This window comes from Plutella xylostella, chromosome 16 (assembly GCF_932276165.1).
Source record: "Plutella xylostella chromosome 16, ilPluXylo3.1, whole genome shotgun sequence".
Taxonomy (NCBI): domain Eukaryota; kingdom Metazoa; phylum Arthropoda; class Insecta; order Lepidoptera; family Plutellidae; genus Plutella; species Plutella xylostella.
Window position 1 is genome coordinate 5103757 of NC_063996.1, and position 15490 is coordinate 5119246.

Consider the following 15490-nt stretch of genomic DNA (forward strand, 5'->3'; position numbering starts at 1 on the left):
CAGATATCATGTTGTGGTTTTGCACACCAGCGGGACTGCACACTGAACTAAAAAGCCCAGCATATATAATGGTGTCTCCTCACAGTAGAAAGCATTCACACTTCACATCTGTGAAGTGTAGTAAAACATACTTTAGTTTATAGTTAATTAAATAAAATATTGTCAAAATGTCTGACGTAATTAGCAGCTTGCAATTGCTATTCGATCGGCCAAATGAATCTCTTATTACACCAAAAGGAGAAAAGAAAGCTGTTTTTCAGCTAACTGAACAATTTCTGGTAAGTGACTCACAAATTATAAGTTATTATAGCATAAATGTTTTTCACATTCGTCTTGAATGGAAAGGGATACCCATACCAAGCCTAGACCATCCTACTGTATAGCTAGCTATGTAACTGATCCAATATCTGACAGTGCTGGCTTTATACTGCTATTTAATATCAACAGTGATACATTGGCAGCAGATGAAATTCAATTTTTTTACCTATCAGAGTTATAAATATACCATGACCATTGTAATCAATATTTTCCATCAAACCACCTTCCCAGCCAAAAGAGTACGAGAGCAACGGCCTGGAACTCAACAACCGTTTCGGCGATGACGCGTCTGAGAAGATTCCCCTCAAGAACCTGTCCCGCATCCCCAAGTTCACGAAGGCGCGCCAGCTGCCCGTCGACGCGGACTTCTCGCTGTTCCTGCCCAAGCACCAGCAGATGGCTGATGAGGTCATTGAGGAACTCATGGGTAAGCAGTTGTAAATTTTGGGTAGGTAGTTTTCTAACCAAAGGCTAAGTTCAGTATGCTTTTGACTAAGAATTGGGGCCCAGGTTTTTCGGAACTATTTATTTATGGGTGGGAAAAATTTACATCAGTTTTACTGGTTCCTACATAAATATTGTATAAGTTGAATGCCAACAGTTTTACATACATACTTACCAACTTTGCATTTAGTTTACCATAGGAAATAAAACAGATAGATAGTAAAAACTTATTGATTTATTAACCAACATGAAAATATACAATTTGCTGATAATTGAATTAATTTACAGCTGTCCCAACCAACCAGTTGCAAGATTTCCTGTCAACCTGTGCCTTCGCCCGTGTGAACCTGAACCCTCAACTCTTCAACTATGGCTTCTCTGTGGCTCTGATGCACAGGTATTAAACATATTAATAATATTAATAATCAATGAAGTTGTTGTATAATGGAAATCATTTAGTAATAAATTATCCAGGCAACCTTGACTTGTGGCATTATACATAAATGTTTGATAAGAATTTACAAAAGTAATAAATTAACAGCATCATATTTTACACAGTATTTACAAAGTTCACTATTACAAAAAATTTACATTCCTTTGAATATACCTACAGTATAAATTGTTTACAGGCCTGACACCAAGAATGTACCCATTCCCAACTTTGCGGAGACTTTCCCATCGAAGTTCCTGGATTCGCAAGTGTTCTCGCAGGCTCGCGAGGCCGCTGCTGTCATCCCACAGGACATTCCCGTGAGTGCTATTTCTTCTCCTTGCCCCCGCAACAGTTGTCACACTTCTTGTCAGTACCAGAACATAACACTGGCTTGTAGTTTGGTGTCCATGGACCCAGGCTGTCATTAGAATAGAAATCCATGGGATATGTGCCATCTTCCTTCATCCATTTACTATTTCCCAGAGACACTGAGAACTCATAAGGAGTCAACAGAGGTTTAGGAAAGGCTGTGCCCCAGTCTATGGATAACCTTGGGCAGGCTACTTGTACAAAGGCATCGAGATCAAATAGAGACAATTTATTAGGGAATATCTCTGAAAGGAGAATCTTTACAAACTTCTTTTCGGAGCTTTTGATTTGCTTTTCTAGGTTACCCAAAACCTTGGTACTTCCTTGTCTTCCTAGCGTGCCCAGTATCAGACCAAACCTGCCAGCATCTGCAGCTGTCTTCACTTGGTTGTGTCTATTCTCCTGCATTAGTTTGTGTTCATATTCCTCTACAGTGAATTTCTTCTCATAAGGATCATACTTGTATGCTGGTATTGTGGGATTGGCTATCATTATTGACTCTAAATGAAATCTTCCATCACCTAAATACACTATAGCATCACAGTTCACTTTGGGAGCAGTGCACCCGAGGATCTCACCAGGAGATAAAGGCTTGCACTGTGGTACTGTCACTATGTAATCTTCAGTCCGCAGGCTCTTGGCCACCGCATGCAGGGTTGTCACAAATTGTATAGTACTAACTAGAGCCAAATGTTTTCCCTTTTCAAAATTAAGTTTCATTGTTTCTACAAAGTGTGAAGGGTCTATTTTGATGTCTACAAATATGTAAAGTACCTTGATGCCACTGGTCTGATCTATGGGTATGAGGCAGGAGTGTCCATAGTGGACCAGCAGGTCCACGCCGAGGGCGAGGGCCGTGAAGTCGTCGATACAGCATGCTCCGTATGTGACGTCACCCAGGATCACTGTGTCAGCTTCAGTAAAAGTTTCTATTATATCACACAGAGTTGTGGCAAATAATGTGAGACCTGAAAATATTAAAAAAAAGTTGAGACACTTGAAAAGGAATAAAACTATAATGTCATTATTTCTTATGTACATTTAAATCAAACTTACCTTCAGGCATTTGAAGCGCGACCCTCTTAGCTTTTAGAGAGCGTATTCTCCAAATGGTCTTATGGATTTCGAAATTATAGTTCTGTGGCAAGGCCTCGCAGGCTCTGTTTATTAGAGGATCATTCAGTAATTCATCGGGGATCTTGGTCACTGATCTTATCGTAGGTTTGAAAGTCTTCCTTTGCCCTTCTGGTTTCGCTCGAATAACCACAACACCGGAGTCCGCAGCGAAGTCCTCCATTGTGTAAACTCAATTCCCAATTTCCTTGCAGATGTAAATAGTCATACTCATAAGTAACTCTTATGTAAATAAAACTGTTTTACAGCAATTATTTAGGTTATATTTATCACAAAATATAAACATGCACGGATCATCGAAAGGGCCTACGTGACTTTTGTCAGAAATTGCGTTCCGTTTAAATATTACCTTAGTGTCATTCTAATAAAAACAGTTTTTAATGAAAAATCCTGTTTTTTTTAAATATTTTCATGCTCTTTTATTTACACGATTTTTTCCCACTTTTTATTTTTGTTTTTACATATTTAGATTATGGCCAATTTATTACATTAAACGGTGAAAAATATTTTATTTTTACTACGATGAACGGAACGTACGCGACACGGACTGTCAAAAACGTTTCGTTTCACAAAAATTTGCCTGCGTTTCTTTACTAAAATATTAAACTAACATTTCAGCGCACGCCGATTACCATCCCGAGGGACTACACCGCTACGGACTTAGAAGAGGAACATCGATTGGCTTACTTCCGCGAGGATGTCGGCATCAATCTGCACCACTGGCACTGGCATCTCGTGTACCCGTTCTCAGCCACGGGCCCCAACGCCCGCGCCATCGTCGCCAAGGACCGCCGCGGGGAACTGTTCTTCTACATGCACCAGCAGATCATTGCTAGGTAAGCTCCTACTGTTTGATAAGCAGTCAATTTGTAGATTACAGACATTGATGTTCTGCGTTGAACGAAAGCATAAACAAATGAGCGCGGAAATAAAACTGTTTTACAAATGCACGACCCCGCTCTCGTCCTTTTGTAGCGTTAGCAAAATCCGTCGCAATTTTATAGAAAAAATAAAAAAATATATAGAATTAAGTTCCCATATCAATCCTCTGACTGACTGTTATGAAACTTATGAATTACTAGTTATTATTCCGAGGAACGACTCTAGTTATTTTTTGAGCTGTCAGGAAATTTCCTAAAAAAAATAAAACTTGTACTTGTAGATATTTACTCGCGTATAAATTTTATTCCGGTATAGTTATTCTCGTGTAAGATGATGTTTGGACGAATTCGCCCTTAGGAGTTTGACTATAATAATAAATACTTAAATATAACAAAACATTGGTAAATATTTTCTTCTTAGTTTTGTGTTTAAAATTACACGATGGGTAAAACCATACATAGTAAAGAAAGGGCCCTAATACTCAAGGTGTTGGCTTTTTTTGAACATGAGAAGAAAGTCAGCAAATTCCTGATTCCTGTTGACCCTACCAAAAGTGCTAATAAAATACGTGAGCATAAAAAAGTGAATGATTCATTTATAATTCCGGTCGATCAACCGATAAATAGAACCTGCGCTGCTACCGGTATATCAAAAAGTACGTTAATGAGAATTAAAAAGCAAGTGAGACCAGTGGCACGATCAATTTCACCGGTGCCAAGTACTTCCTGGCTCTCCCAACTACCCGGACCATCAACTGAACCGTCGACACCAGGAAAGAAGAGAAAATCAACCAAAAAAATAAATCTTGACGGTTTTGACTTAGTCGCTCTGAGAAACTTAGTGAACAGTTTTTACACCGTCAAAAAAGAAATTCCTACGCTGAAGAAAATATTAGCCGCCGCAAAAAAGGATTTGAATTTTCAAGGTAGGTCCGTTTCTCTATTATTATTTTTTTATTTATCAAGCACTCATGTCTTTAACATATATAATACGACGATGAAGGAAAACATTATCCTTTGTTACAGGGGAGAGGACTACTTTGCGGTATATCTTAAAAAATCAGCTGGGATATAAATTTAAAAAATGCAAGAATGCTCGATTAGTTTTAATACAAAAGCCTGATATCACTGCCTGGAGGGCTCGCTATCTGCGGCGAATGAGGGAAAATAACAAACTTGGACCAAACAAAAAACCGGTGACTTACTTAGATGAGACCTGGATTCATTCCCATTATACTGTTAAAAAATGCTTGCAAAATAGTAGCGATGCTACTTTAATGAAAAATACAAATGCCGGCCAATGTTGGATTCTCGTCCATGCAGGTGGCGAATATGGTTTTGTCCCTGGGGCCGAGTTGTTATATAAATGCAAAAACAAGACAGGCGATTACCAAAACGAAATGGACACAAATTTTTTTGTTAAGTGGCTCAGCGAAAAATTGTTGCCAAACTTACCTCCAAACGGCTTAGTTGTAATTGATAACGCGCCATACCATTCTACACAATCCGAAAAAATACCTTGCCAGTCATCACTCAAGAGTGAGATGCAAAGCTGGCTGACCAAAAATAATATAAGTTTTGATCAAAAGATGACTAAGCCAGAGTTGTACCACATCATTAGGTTAAATAAACCTGAAAAAAAATATGTAGTAGATGATCTTTTGAGGGAGCATGGTCACGAAGTTGTACGTCTGCCACCCTACCACTGTGATCTAAACCCAATTGAATACATCTGGAATTTGATAAAGCAAAGGTTGGCAGACAAAAATATAGATCAGTCTGAAAAACTTTTTGAACAGTGGACAAGAGAGGCAATTAAGTCAATCACAGTTGAAGACTGGAAAAAAGAAGTTGACCATATCCAAAGACTGGAAGAAGAATACTGGGTGAAAGATCGACTACAAGAACACCAAGAAAGGCAGTTTATTAAACATCTTGGGGGAGAAGAGAGTTCTTCAGATAGTGAAAGCGAGGAAGAGGAATATGAAAGTGACATGTCTGTTAAGATCGAAGAATTATCAGACGATTAACAATAAATATTATTTATCGCATACTTTTTTGTTACTACTTTAACAAGTAGGTATCAACTTGCAGACAGCAAAGAGGAAGAAAAGAAATATTTTTGGTAATATCAATATTGTGTTTTTTGCACTCAGTACTAAAGACAAATGTCATTTAAGCCAGGTGTCTAGTTATTTCGCCCGCCTTGTAGCATAGAGAATAAATAAATAATTGACAGGTAGGTACCTAGTATGCAAGTAGCTACTAAGAGCAGTTACCTACGGGTTCCAATACTACTCTTACAAAATGCCTGGTAGTGCCTCTATCCTATCTTACCATACTTAACTAACTACCTTATATTTTCCATTACCTACAACCTCAACCTCAGATACAACGGCGAGCGTCTCAACAACTCCCTCAAGCGTGTCAAGAAATTCGCCAACTGGCGTGAACCAATCCCCGAAGCATACTTCCCGAAGCTCGACAGCCTCACCTCCTCGCGAGGCTGGCCGCCGCGGCAGGCCGGCATGTCGTGGCAGGACCTCAACAGAGCTGCTGATAACTTGCACGTGTCTATTAGTGACATGGAGCGGTGGAGGAGAAATGTGGAGGAGGCCATCGCGACCGGACAAGTGCGCTTGGTGAGTGGACAATTTTATATTTATTTATAAAGTAAGTAGTAATTGAGTGGCAGGATACTTCAGTTAAAAGGGCATGATGTTTACTTCCGTCTATTGTAAGTATATTTACCTACACGGAGATCTCACGACTTACACGGGTTCGAGAGCTTAGCTAAATAAGTGCAACTTGCACTGTGCAAGGCTAATTAGATATATTATATAGGTACATAAATTTAGTTGATATATAAACCTTATCTGAAAAAGCTTATCAAATGAGACACTTTTATCCCCATTAAATAAGAAAAGAAGACTCGTAGATACCTATACATAAGAGCGCGTTTTTCTATTTCCATTAAGTTTGTTTTCTTCTAGACTCTATACCCTGACCAAATTTCACGCTTCCTTTCACATTTGCCCCCAACAGCCCAACGGCCAGCAGCAGCCGCTAGACATCGACACGCTGGGCAACATGATGGAGTCGTCGCCGCTGCTGTCGCCCAACCCCGAGCTGTACGGCGCCATACACAACAACGGACACTCCTTCTCCGCCTACATGCACGACCCTACGCATCGGTACCTGGTGAGGATTTCTGTATTTAGATATACAGGGTGTTGCAAAAAGGGTATACTAAGCCGAAACCTACATGTGCCGCATGGTATATCTAAGCCCGAAACTGAAATCAGAATTTGGAAATTCGCGAAAAAAGTTACTTAGTATACCAATTTTGCAACACCCTGTATGTAGGTAGCAGGTAGCTTAAAAAAATCCTTTTTTTTTCAAGACCTTTCACCTTTGGGTGGAACGATATTTTATGGTCAAATAGGGTCAAGTGTACCTACTAAATAAATATTATTAAGATCATTATTATATACCTATACTTCTACTTTAATCTAGGTACTTAACCTAAGTTTACGACAGAATAGGTTTTCTCTTAACTATATCCGTGATAAAAAAAATATGGTGATTAGGCTATTTTATGAAAAACGAAGTTTTAAAACCTATAGAGCAAAAATTATAGCTTCCTACTTCACTTTACTCAAAGCATCGGTAAGTATACCATAGGCAGAATCAAAACCAAATAGAAGAAGGTACTTAATATTATGTTCCTTGACCATGCCCAGAAGTACCTACTTATGTTCCTTGACCATGGATGGATATAACTATACCGACTGCCAAAACATTCAATCCAACACTGATACATTCTTCTGATAAGTAAATGATAGATTCTTCTTTGTTTTCTCAGGAATCATTCGGCGTGATCGCTGACGAAGCCACCACGATGCGAGACCCGTTCTTCTACCGCTGGCACGCGTGGGTCGACGACACCTTCCAGAAGCACAAGGAGTCCGCCTACGTGCGCCCCTACACGCGCTCTGAGGTACGTGTTCTGAGGATTAGGTGATAATAGACTCTATGGTTGCGGCCTCCTTGGTAGCAAAGAGGCCGGTAATCTCCCTTGCTCCTTACCCTAGCATCATAGCATGGAGTTCAGTTCAACTCAACGACCATAGCCCACTGTACTTTGCGTCCCTACCGAAGCATTGTGTGGAAGCTTTGAGCCAAACATGGCGTTGAGTCCAACTCAACGACCATTCAGCCAATCATAGCCCGGTAGGTATTCGAGTTCCTAATTTAACGTTCCCAGGTGTAAAAACAAAAAAATAAGCGCAATGCCGTTATTATTCTCAGGTTTCAAACGTGTGGTAAGTACCTAATGTTGTTTGCTCCATCTAAGTAACTAATACCAGAAATCTGCTTCAAACCATTTCAGCTGGAAAACCCAGGCGTGATGGTGCAGTCCGCCCGCATCGAGACGACCGGCTCTAACCAGGCGAACACTCTCAACACGTTCTGGATGCAGAGCGACGTGGACCTGTCCAAGGGGCTGGACTTCTCCAACCGCGGGCCCGTGTACGCGCGCTTTACCCACCTCAACCACCGCCCCTTCAGATATGTGTGAGTACACGTGTTTTGTTTAAGTAAGTGATTAGTTAGCAAAGGAATTCTTTTTGTAGATTTATGTGCACCTGCCAAGACTATCATTTCATTTCATTTATTCATTCACAAAATTACATTGTATTTGATCATATATATCAAGTAGGTAATGTTCTCTTTACCAAAATCTTACCAAGGTAGATGATATAAAGCACCTGGAACTCTCGTGGCTGGGACGCGGCGGTAGTTCGGTACGGCACACGGCTATATGTCTGACCTGACTCCTCATTCCTCAGCATCAACGTGAACAACGCGGGCAGCGCGCGGCGCGCCACGGTGCGCGTGTTCCTCGCGCCCAAGGTGGACGAGCGCAACCTGCCGTGGTCGCTCAACGACCAGCGCAAGATGTTCATCGAGATGGACCGGTTCGTCGTGCCACGTGAGTAGCTATGTACTTACTGCAGCATCACGTGAACAACGCGGGATGGACGAGCGCAACCTGCCGTGATCGCTCAACGACCAGCGCAAGATGTTCGTCGAGATGGACCGCTTCGTCGTGACACGTGAGAACTTTGTCCCACTTGCCTTCTTATGTTATCTACTGGAGTCACAGTCACTGGAGCTACAGTTTCTAAGACACAAGTTGGTTGCAAGACGATAAACTTAATGTTGCAGACGCTCCTTGCTGGTTAACGTGCTTCTCGTGCACAGTTTCACACAATATATTTTGCGGATGTTAGTTTGATGTGTAAATTTTGTGCCCCAGTACCTAATTAATTTATGAATAGGTAACTACCTAACTATGTACTTACTTACTAAAAAAAATAAGTATACCTATTCATAATTTATTTTACATACGTAGTAAACTATTCCGTTCCTGAATGTAGCTAAAGTATATATAACATCACCTGCTTTCCACCCACCTAAAACACCAACTCACCCTTTCCAGTGAACGGCGGCGCCAACACGATCACCCGTCAATCCACCGAATCCTCCGTAACCATCCCCTTCGAGCAGACCTTCCGCGACCTGAGCGCGCAGGGCAACGACCCGCGGCAGCAGGGGCTCGCCGCCTTCAACTTCTGCGGCTGTGGCTGGCCGCAGCACATGCTGGTGCCCAAGGGGACCGAGGCCGGCGCGCAGTACCAGCTGTTTGTTATGTTGTCGAATTATGAGCTGGATCAGGTGAGTTAGACTGGGTATTTAGGGCTTCTCATTAGCATGTCAGTAGAGGAAGGGGTAGGAGCCAGACAAATTATATAGGTAACTAGTTGTCAGTCTCTGTACATACATTTATGTAAGGTACAGTTGACACGACACTCCTTTCATGCATTCCCTAGTCGAAATTCTTGGATAAAATATGATGCTGTAGGTAAATAGCCAGCAATATGTAGCCTACCTTGGATGATAAACCAGATTCTTTACATAACAAACATCCTCATTCCCATTCAATGCTGCCAAAAATTTAGTTCACTACCAAACCACAACGATCCAAACACTAATCTCCAAACTCGTCTACCAACAGGTCGAGCAACCCGACGGCCGCCAGATCTCGTGCAAGGAAGCATCAAGCTTCTGCGGGCTCCGCGACCGGCTGTACCCAGACCGACGCCCCATGGGCTTCCCCTTCGACCGCCCCTCGCGCTCTGTCACCAACATAGAGGACTTCGTGCTGCCCAACATGGCGCTGGTGGACGTCACCATCCGCCTGCAGAATGTCACTGAACGCAATCCTAGGAATGTTCAGCAGTAATTTGGATTTTTGGATATGGAACCTGGGGGACGCTTTAGCTTGATATAAACGTTTTTTTGAAGCGCTACTGTGGTAACTTCGATTCTATCTCACTTTGTTTCTGTAAAGCTAGAACCTTCAAAAATGACTCGCTTTGTATATCAATTAAGGACTCCGTATGACTCCTGATGTTAGTCAATATTTTATATAAATATTTGTACTTAATGTATTAGTTGTAAATTAGCATCCCAAAAATGAAAGGCTGGTTAAGTTTAGTTTTTAAATTGTAAATAATGTACATAGTTATGATAAGAGTTGCTTTAAGTTTTAAGAATTGTTATGTTGACCCACTAAATTAAGATAATAATAAATGCATGATGATAATACTGGAGTTTTTATAACGTAAATGTTATTTATTTATTTATACTTAAGGAAAACTTACAGCTATTAATATTTGGATAGCAATTAAAATATGTCACAATAAAATTAGTACTAACTAAAGCCGGGTAAGTACAAAAAAATAAAAGGTAGAAAAGAAATACTCAATTACATTTTATTATTTAAAATGCAGATTAACAAAAATGTATATTGATCAAAATCATCCTCTGAATCTTATAGTTGCCTTCCGAGCATCTGAAACAAAAAATATTGAGAAGTTCAGTAACCTATATTGTATTGACTTCCATGAATATTTTATAAAGTTTCATATCAGCCCTATCATTAATTATCATGTAGTTATCAAATATAACACATTTTCGGCTCGTGTTGTTTGTCATCATAGTAAATATTTTTTTAAACATTATAATAGTTATAAAAATATTGATTTATTACCTGTTATTTACTGTACAGCCATTAAGTACATAAATCTTCAGTTGTAGGACCAGGCAAACTGTAACAAAGAAAATTATGTTTAGTAATAGAAATTGACTACTTATAGTTACTAAAAGAATGTCTGTTTATATCAGCCCTATCATTTAATATCATGTAGTTATCAAATATAACACATTTTCGGCTCGTGTTTTTTGTCATCATAATGGTACCTCATTTAGCTAAAAATCTACAACAATGTACATAAAAAAACATACCTGATAGTTACCAACCGAAGTAGCAAAGAGCAGTTGCCCATCTGTAAATAACAAGATGCTATTGAACTAAAAAATATAAAGCTACAGTATTAATAATATGTTTAAGAAGTAATCAGGCCTATCATTTTTAATATCATGTGTTAATATCAAATATACACATTTTCGGCTCGTGTATTTTCTCATCATATTATTGCTTTGCTGAGATGGGTGCCATGATTGAAAATATTACAAGTCTTATAATTTAAAGTACTTACCACTACTTATGTGACGGTGGTTGGTGCTCTATCCTCTCATACTGCACCCGCTACTTTATTCCCTTAGTGGATAACCATGGCTGTATCATCAATGACCTGGTCTTCAGGTGGCATTATAACCACTTTTAGGTCTTCAGGTGGCATTATAACCACTTTAGGTGAAATATTCATGTATTGACAATCCACATTATCATTCGCGATTTAAGAATATTACAGTCTGTAAGTGTGGAAGAATCTTTACAGGAAGTTGTGATGCTGCGTTATTGGGCTGAAAGAAAGAATCACTTTTCAGTATATCAAATAAGTTGTGTTTGGTAAAATCTATTGAGAAATGGCAATCAGGCCTATCATTTTTAATATCATGTGTTTATCAAAGTAACACATATTCGGCTCGTGTTTTTTCTCATCATATTGGATTGTAACAGTAACTTTTAAACGAATAAAAAGGGAGATCTCTAAATGATCATAGAATACAAAAAACCTCTGACCAAGATTTTTTAGGTTAGCTTTTTAAGGTTATGTTTTTCTATAGAATAATTTTGTTATCATTATATAAGTTGCATTTTGCGCTTCGTAAACAATTAGTAAGAGGTTATCAACCAAATTAATGTCGGGTTCTATCGGCGCCGTGGTACGTGGTAGTATAAAGGTACCAGATACCACGTGGTGATACTTGATGATTAATCGAATGGAAAAATTAAGAATAAATTGCACAATACCGGTTTACTGAAATTAGCTTACCACAAAACTGCCGGAAAATTGGTTCGCACAGTTCTTATTCATATTAAATTTGAAATAGCAGAAATTACAAAACGACCTAACGACACGGACGGACGCGAGAAATTAATCGATTATCGACCAACAATGATGACAGATGACACTGACAGTGAGTGACAGTTGACACTTAGAGTGAGTGAGAGGTGACCCTGACAGAAACAGAAAAACCAATGACGAAAAAAACACAGATTCGGGTAATAATCGGTTCCTTAGAATAAATACTAAAGGCAAGGCCGCTCTGCTCGCACTGGCACAAGTTTTATACTTTATACTCAGCGTTCGCGCTTATGGCGTAGAGTCCCGCCGTGCCGTCATTGTCGCCGGGGCAGCAATTTTCCCACTCGGTGCCGGCCCGGCAAAACTGCATGTGTGCTGTATATAAATTGTAGCAATATGCGTGTGTGAGTGCGCGGGGCGAGCGTAAAGATGGCGACACATTATCGGACGCGGCTGACAGACGTAGCAGGTATCTAGGTACAAATGTATACTACGCTGTTCAAACTATCGGACGTAAGTCGCGGTAGCCTAGGGCTGACCTTCAGCTTTCAGACGTCCGAGAGCGATCTGGCACGAACCGTCCCGAGAGACTATGCAAACTTATCAGTCGCGGCTGACAGCCGCGTCATTATGGCAGAATCTCTGCAGGAACTCAGCTGGATGCTAAGTGGCCTAAATGCTGCTTCCCGACGTGTTGGCCTCGGCATGAACTTGGACAAGACGAAAGTCATGTACAATGATCACATCAAACCGGAGCCGGTCGCCGTTGGTGAGGCAACAATCGAAGTTGTGCAAGAATATGTCTACCTCGGGCAGACTATTCGGCTAGGCAGAAGCAACTTTGACAAGGAGGCTGCAAGGCGCATCCAACTGGGTTGGGCTGCATTCGGGAAACTTCGTCACATATTCTCCTCGGCCATTCCTCAGAGCCTGAAGACAAAAGTCTTCAACCAGTGCGTCCTGCCAGTGATGACGTATGGTGCAGAGACGTGGACACTGACGGTAGGACTGGTCCACCGATTTAAAGTCGCTCAGCGTGCTATGGAGAGAGCTATGCTTGGGGTTTCTCTGATGGATCGTATCAGAAATGAGGTTATCCGTCAGAGGACTAAGGTTACCGACATAGCTGTCAAAATATGCAAGCTGAAGTGGCAGTGGGCTGGTCATATCTGCCGAAGAACCGATAACCGTTGGGGTAGACGAGTTCTCGAGTGGAGACCACGAACAGGCAAACGCAGCGTGGGACGCCCTCCTGCCCGCTGGACTGACGACCTTAGGCGGGTGGCGGGTAGTGGTTGGATGAGGAAGGCCGAGGACCGAGTGTTGTGGCGCTCCTTGGGAGAGGCCTATGTCCAGCAGTGGATGATTATTGGCTGATGATGACCCCGTCTTACCCCGGGTTCCCCTACTTAAGTATTTTTATTCCGTTTAGTTAGAGCTAAACTAACTAAAACAAAGTTTGATTAGTAACTACTTATACTTAACTACTTACTTACAACTGCTTTGTTGTAACTTACTCATATTGTTAATACTACTGTTACTTAATCATATTTCCTACTTCTGAGAAGCCGAAATTCAGACGAATTCTTCTTGCTGCCTTGCTGGGCTGCTGGCCATATCTGCTGCAGAACCGATAGACTCCAACCATTTTGTACTTATATAACTTATCTATTAATATGGCTATGGCTATGGCTATGGGTATTGCCAAAATATATGCGAGCGACGAACGTCGCAACATTCGCACTAATGGGGTCTCACCCTATCATAAGTTGGTGATTGCTTATTGGTACCTATAGCTATAAACATTAGGTAAGTATGTACTTACAATACAAAATTCAATTTATTTATTCAAAATAATGTGACTTATTGTTAGAGCCGGGGACGGGATGTAATGCGGTCACACATAGACCTACTACACATGGTCACATCACAACCTGTAGTCCCGTTGTCCCCGTAACTGTGTCCCCGTTACGGGGACAACGGGACGTCATTATATTTTCGTTCCGTTGTCCCCTTTGCGGGCAATAGTGAACGGGGACAATGGGCCGTCAAAATTTTACGTGTCGTTGTCCCTTCCGAATCTTATTAGCACGAAAAGGACAAAATAAAATGAAACAAAATGTTACATGATCGGCTTTTGGTAATGGGCAATGTACGAAAAAATTCGACAACACTTATAATTTTCCTGATAATAGGAATAACCCTCCGAATCATCCTAAAAAAATCTCACATTTTTTCTATGCGTTAGTACCTAATTTTCTTAAAATAAAAACATTTCATTATCACAAAACGGGAATTCTACGGATTTTAGGACTTTTTCCATCGTCTCAATGAGCAATTAAAAAAAATATGACAGGTATGAATGTTCAAAAGGGTACAGTGCGACAAACTTATCTGTTCCGGTGAGAGCGAACTAAATTGATCCATATCTCATTATTTACTAATGAATTATATATTGATATAGATTAGATGGGTTTATTGAAACTACAATAGCGGATTACTACTACTGGCAAACTTAAAATCTTATAGAATTAAGAAATATTACACATTTACGTGAGCTGTCACCGGAACAGATAAGTTTGTGGCACTGTAGTGTAGTTACGGAATCTCTCATTGGTTGACTGATTTAGAATAAGCCAATGAGAGTTTTGCAAACAACAATCTTATCTGTGATTTTGTTTCGCGGCAGTATTTCGTCGTGCCGTTAGCGCATCCTTTAAAATTTACACGTTCATCAAATTTGCCAAATTATCACTCAGGTTAGTTATGAATTGATCTAAGCTAAAAAAGCGATTTGATGTGAAGATACTATATAAAATTCATGAAAAAAAATATACTTGTGTTTTTTAAAGTTTATTTTGAGAACGGGGACAACGGGTCTGATTTTTTATTTTTTTATTAAGTACCGCTGTCCCCGTTGAGGAGCTCACGTCCAACGGGGACAACGGGCCTGATTTTATTTATTTTCTGAAAGTACCGCTGTCCCCGCTTAACGGGGACAAGAATTACGGGGACAGCGGGACTACAGGCATCACAATAGTTGCATGCGGGAATATTTACCATTTTCTTTTCTATCAACATTGCCGAATATGTAGCGGCAGGCGTTTCGAAAAGCGCGCGAAAGTAGACAAACGGCTAGGTCCGAGTCCCAGCGCTCCACGCCGCGACCTGCCCCGCCCCACCCTGCCTCATCTACGCAGTTGGTAGGTACATACGCCCGCCACGTTGGAAAATTATTATTATTCTTCTGCCAAAGAATAATAATACTAGGTAACGAGGTTGGTGCCTACCGATCTCGGAGCCAAACTACTATGGCGAAACACCTTTGTGTGGGGTGAACTCTCGCTTGCAGCTGCTGCTATGATCTTTTATTTTCATTACAAGATATAACGATCACTTGAATTAGGTAAAGTTCGGAAACCGGAGGTTTCTGGTTTCCTAACGGGATTTGAGTAATAATAAAAAAACGCTCGACGCTCGCTCTACCGACCGATATCACCGGGCGGTGA

The 15490-nt window shown here is 40.6% G+C and overlaps 3 protein-coding genes and 1 long non-coding RNA gene across 5 annotated transcripts; 2 read left to right on the forward strand and 2 right to left on the reverse strand.

Annotated features, from left to right (window-relative positions):
• The first annotated feature begins 84 nt into the window (after nucleotides 1–84).
• On the forward strand, nucleotides 85–10252 carry LOC105386870 (phenoloxidase subunit 2-like). Its single transcript, XM_038118239.2, has 12 exons — nucleotides 85–278; nucleotides 550–745; nucleotides 1051–1159; nucleotides 1392–1512; nucleotides 3317–3534; nucleotides 5969–6221; nucleotides 6625–6780; nucleotides 7445–7579; nucleotides 7973–8157; nucleotides 8433–8575; nucleotides 9086–9321; nucleotides 9662–10252. Exons 1-12 carry the CDS (start codon nucleotides 168–170, stop codon nucleotides 9887–9889), a joined length of 2091 nt encoding a protein of 696 aa, XP_037974167.2. The 5' UTR covers nucleotides 85–167; the 3' UTR covers nucleotides 9890–10252.
• Nucleotides 980–3027, reverse strand: LOC105386869 (2-(3-amino-3-carboxypropyl)histidine synthase subunit 1). The gene is made up of 2 exons (XM_011557519.3): nucleotides 2621–3027; nucleotides 980–2532 (listed from the first exon to the last, which is right to left on the reverse strand). The coding sequence occupies exons 1-2, from the start codon at nucleotides 2859–2861 to the stop codon at nucleotides 1520–1522; spliced, it is 1254 nt and encodes a 417-aa protein (XP_011555821.2). The 5' UTR covers nucleotides 2862–3027; the 3' UTR covers nucleotides 980–1519.
• Nucleotides 3541–6007, forward strand: LOC125489667. Its single transcript, XM_048626191.1, has 2 exons — nucleotides 3541–4505; nucleotides 4606–6007. The coding sequence occupies exons 1-2, from the start codon at nucleotides 4022–4024 to the stop codon at nucleotides 5607–5609; spliced, it is 1488 nt and encodes a 495-aa protein (XP_048482148.1). The 5' UTR covers nucleotides 3541–4021; the 3' UTR covers nucleotides 5610–6007.
• A 150-nt stretch (nucleotides 10253–10402) lies between the features above and the next one.
• Nucleotides 10403–12058, reverse strand: LOC105386868. Of its 2 annotated transcripts, none has more exons than XR_960730.3 (5): nucleotides 11949–12058; nucleotides 11208–11475; nucleotides 10954–10994; nucleotides 10700–10757; nucleotides 10403–10501 (listed from the first exon to the last, which is right to left on the reverse strand). It is a non-coding gene; the product is annotated as an uncharacterized LOC105386868 (long non-coding RNA). The 2 variants fall into 2 exon arrangements; XR_007267147.1 differs by lacking the exon at nucleotides 11949–12058 and adding an exon at nucleotides 11696–11833.
• Nucleotides 12059–15490: the final 3432 nt, after the last annotated feature.

Bases quoted from the DNA above. Each gene is read 5' to 3' on its own strand.
- LOC105386870 (XM_038118239.2), top strand. From the start codon at position 168: ATGTCTGACGTAATTAGCAGCTTGCAATTGCTATTCGATCGGCCAAAT. The intron at 279-549 runs GTAAGTGACTCA...CCACCTTCCCAG, and splicing joins AGCTAACTGAACAATTTCTG to CCAAAAGAGTACGAGAGCAA. The intron at 7,580-7,972 runs GTACGTGTTCTG...AAACCATTTCAG, and splicing joins GCCCCTACACGCGCTCTGAG to CTGGAAAACCCAGGCGTGAT.
- LOC125489667 (XM_048626191.1), top strand. From the start codon at position 4,022: ATGGGTAAAACCATACATAGTAAAGAAAGGGCCCTAATACTCAAGGTG. The intron at 4,506-4,605 runs GTAGGTCCGTTT...CCTTTGTTACAG, and splicing joins AAAGGATTTGAATTTTCAAG to GGGAGAGGACTACTTTGCGG.
- LOC105386869 (XM_011557519.3), bottom strand. From the start codon at position 2,861: ATGGAGGACTTCGCTGCGGACTCCGGTGTTGTGGTTATTCGAGCGAAA. The intron at 2,533-2,620 runs GTAAGTTTGATT...TAATATTTTCAG, and splicing joins CGCGCTTCAAATGCCTGAAG to GTCTCACATTATTTGCCACA.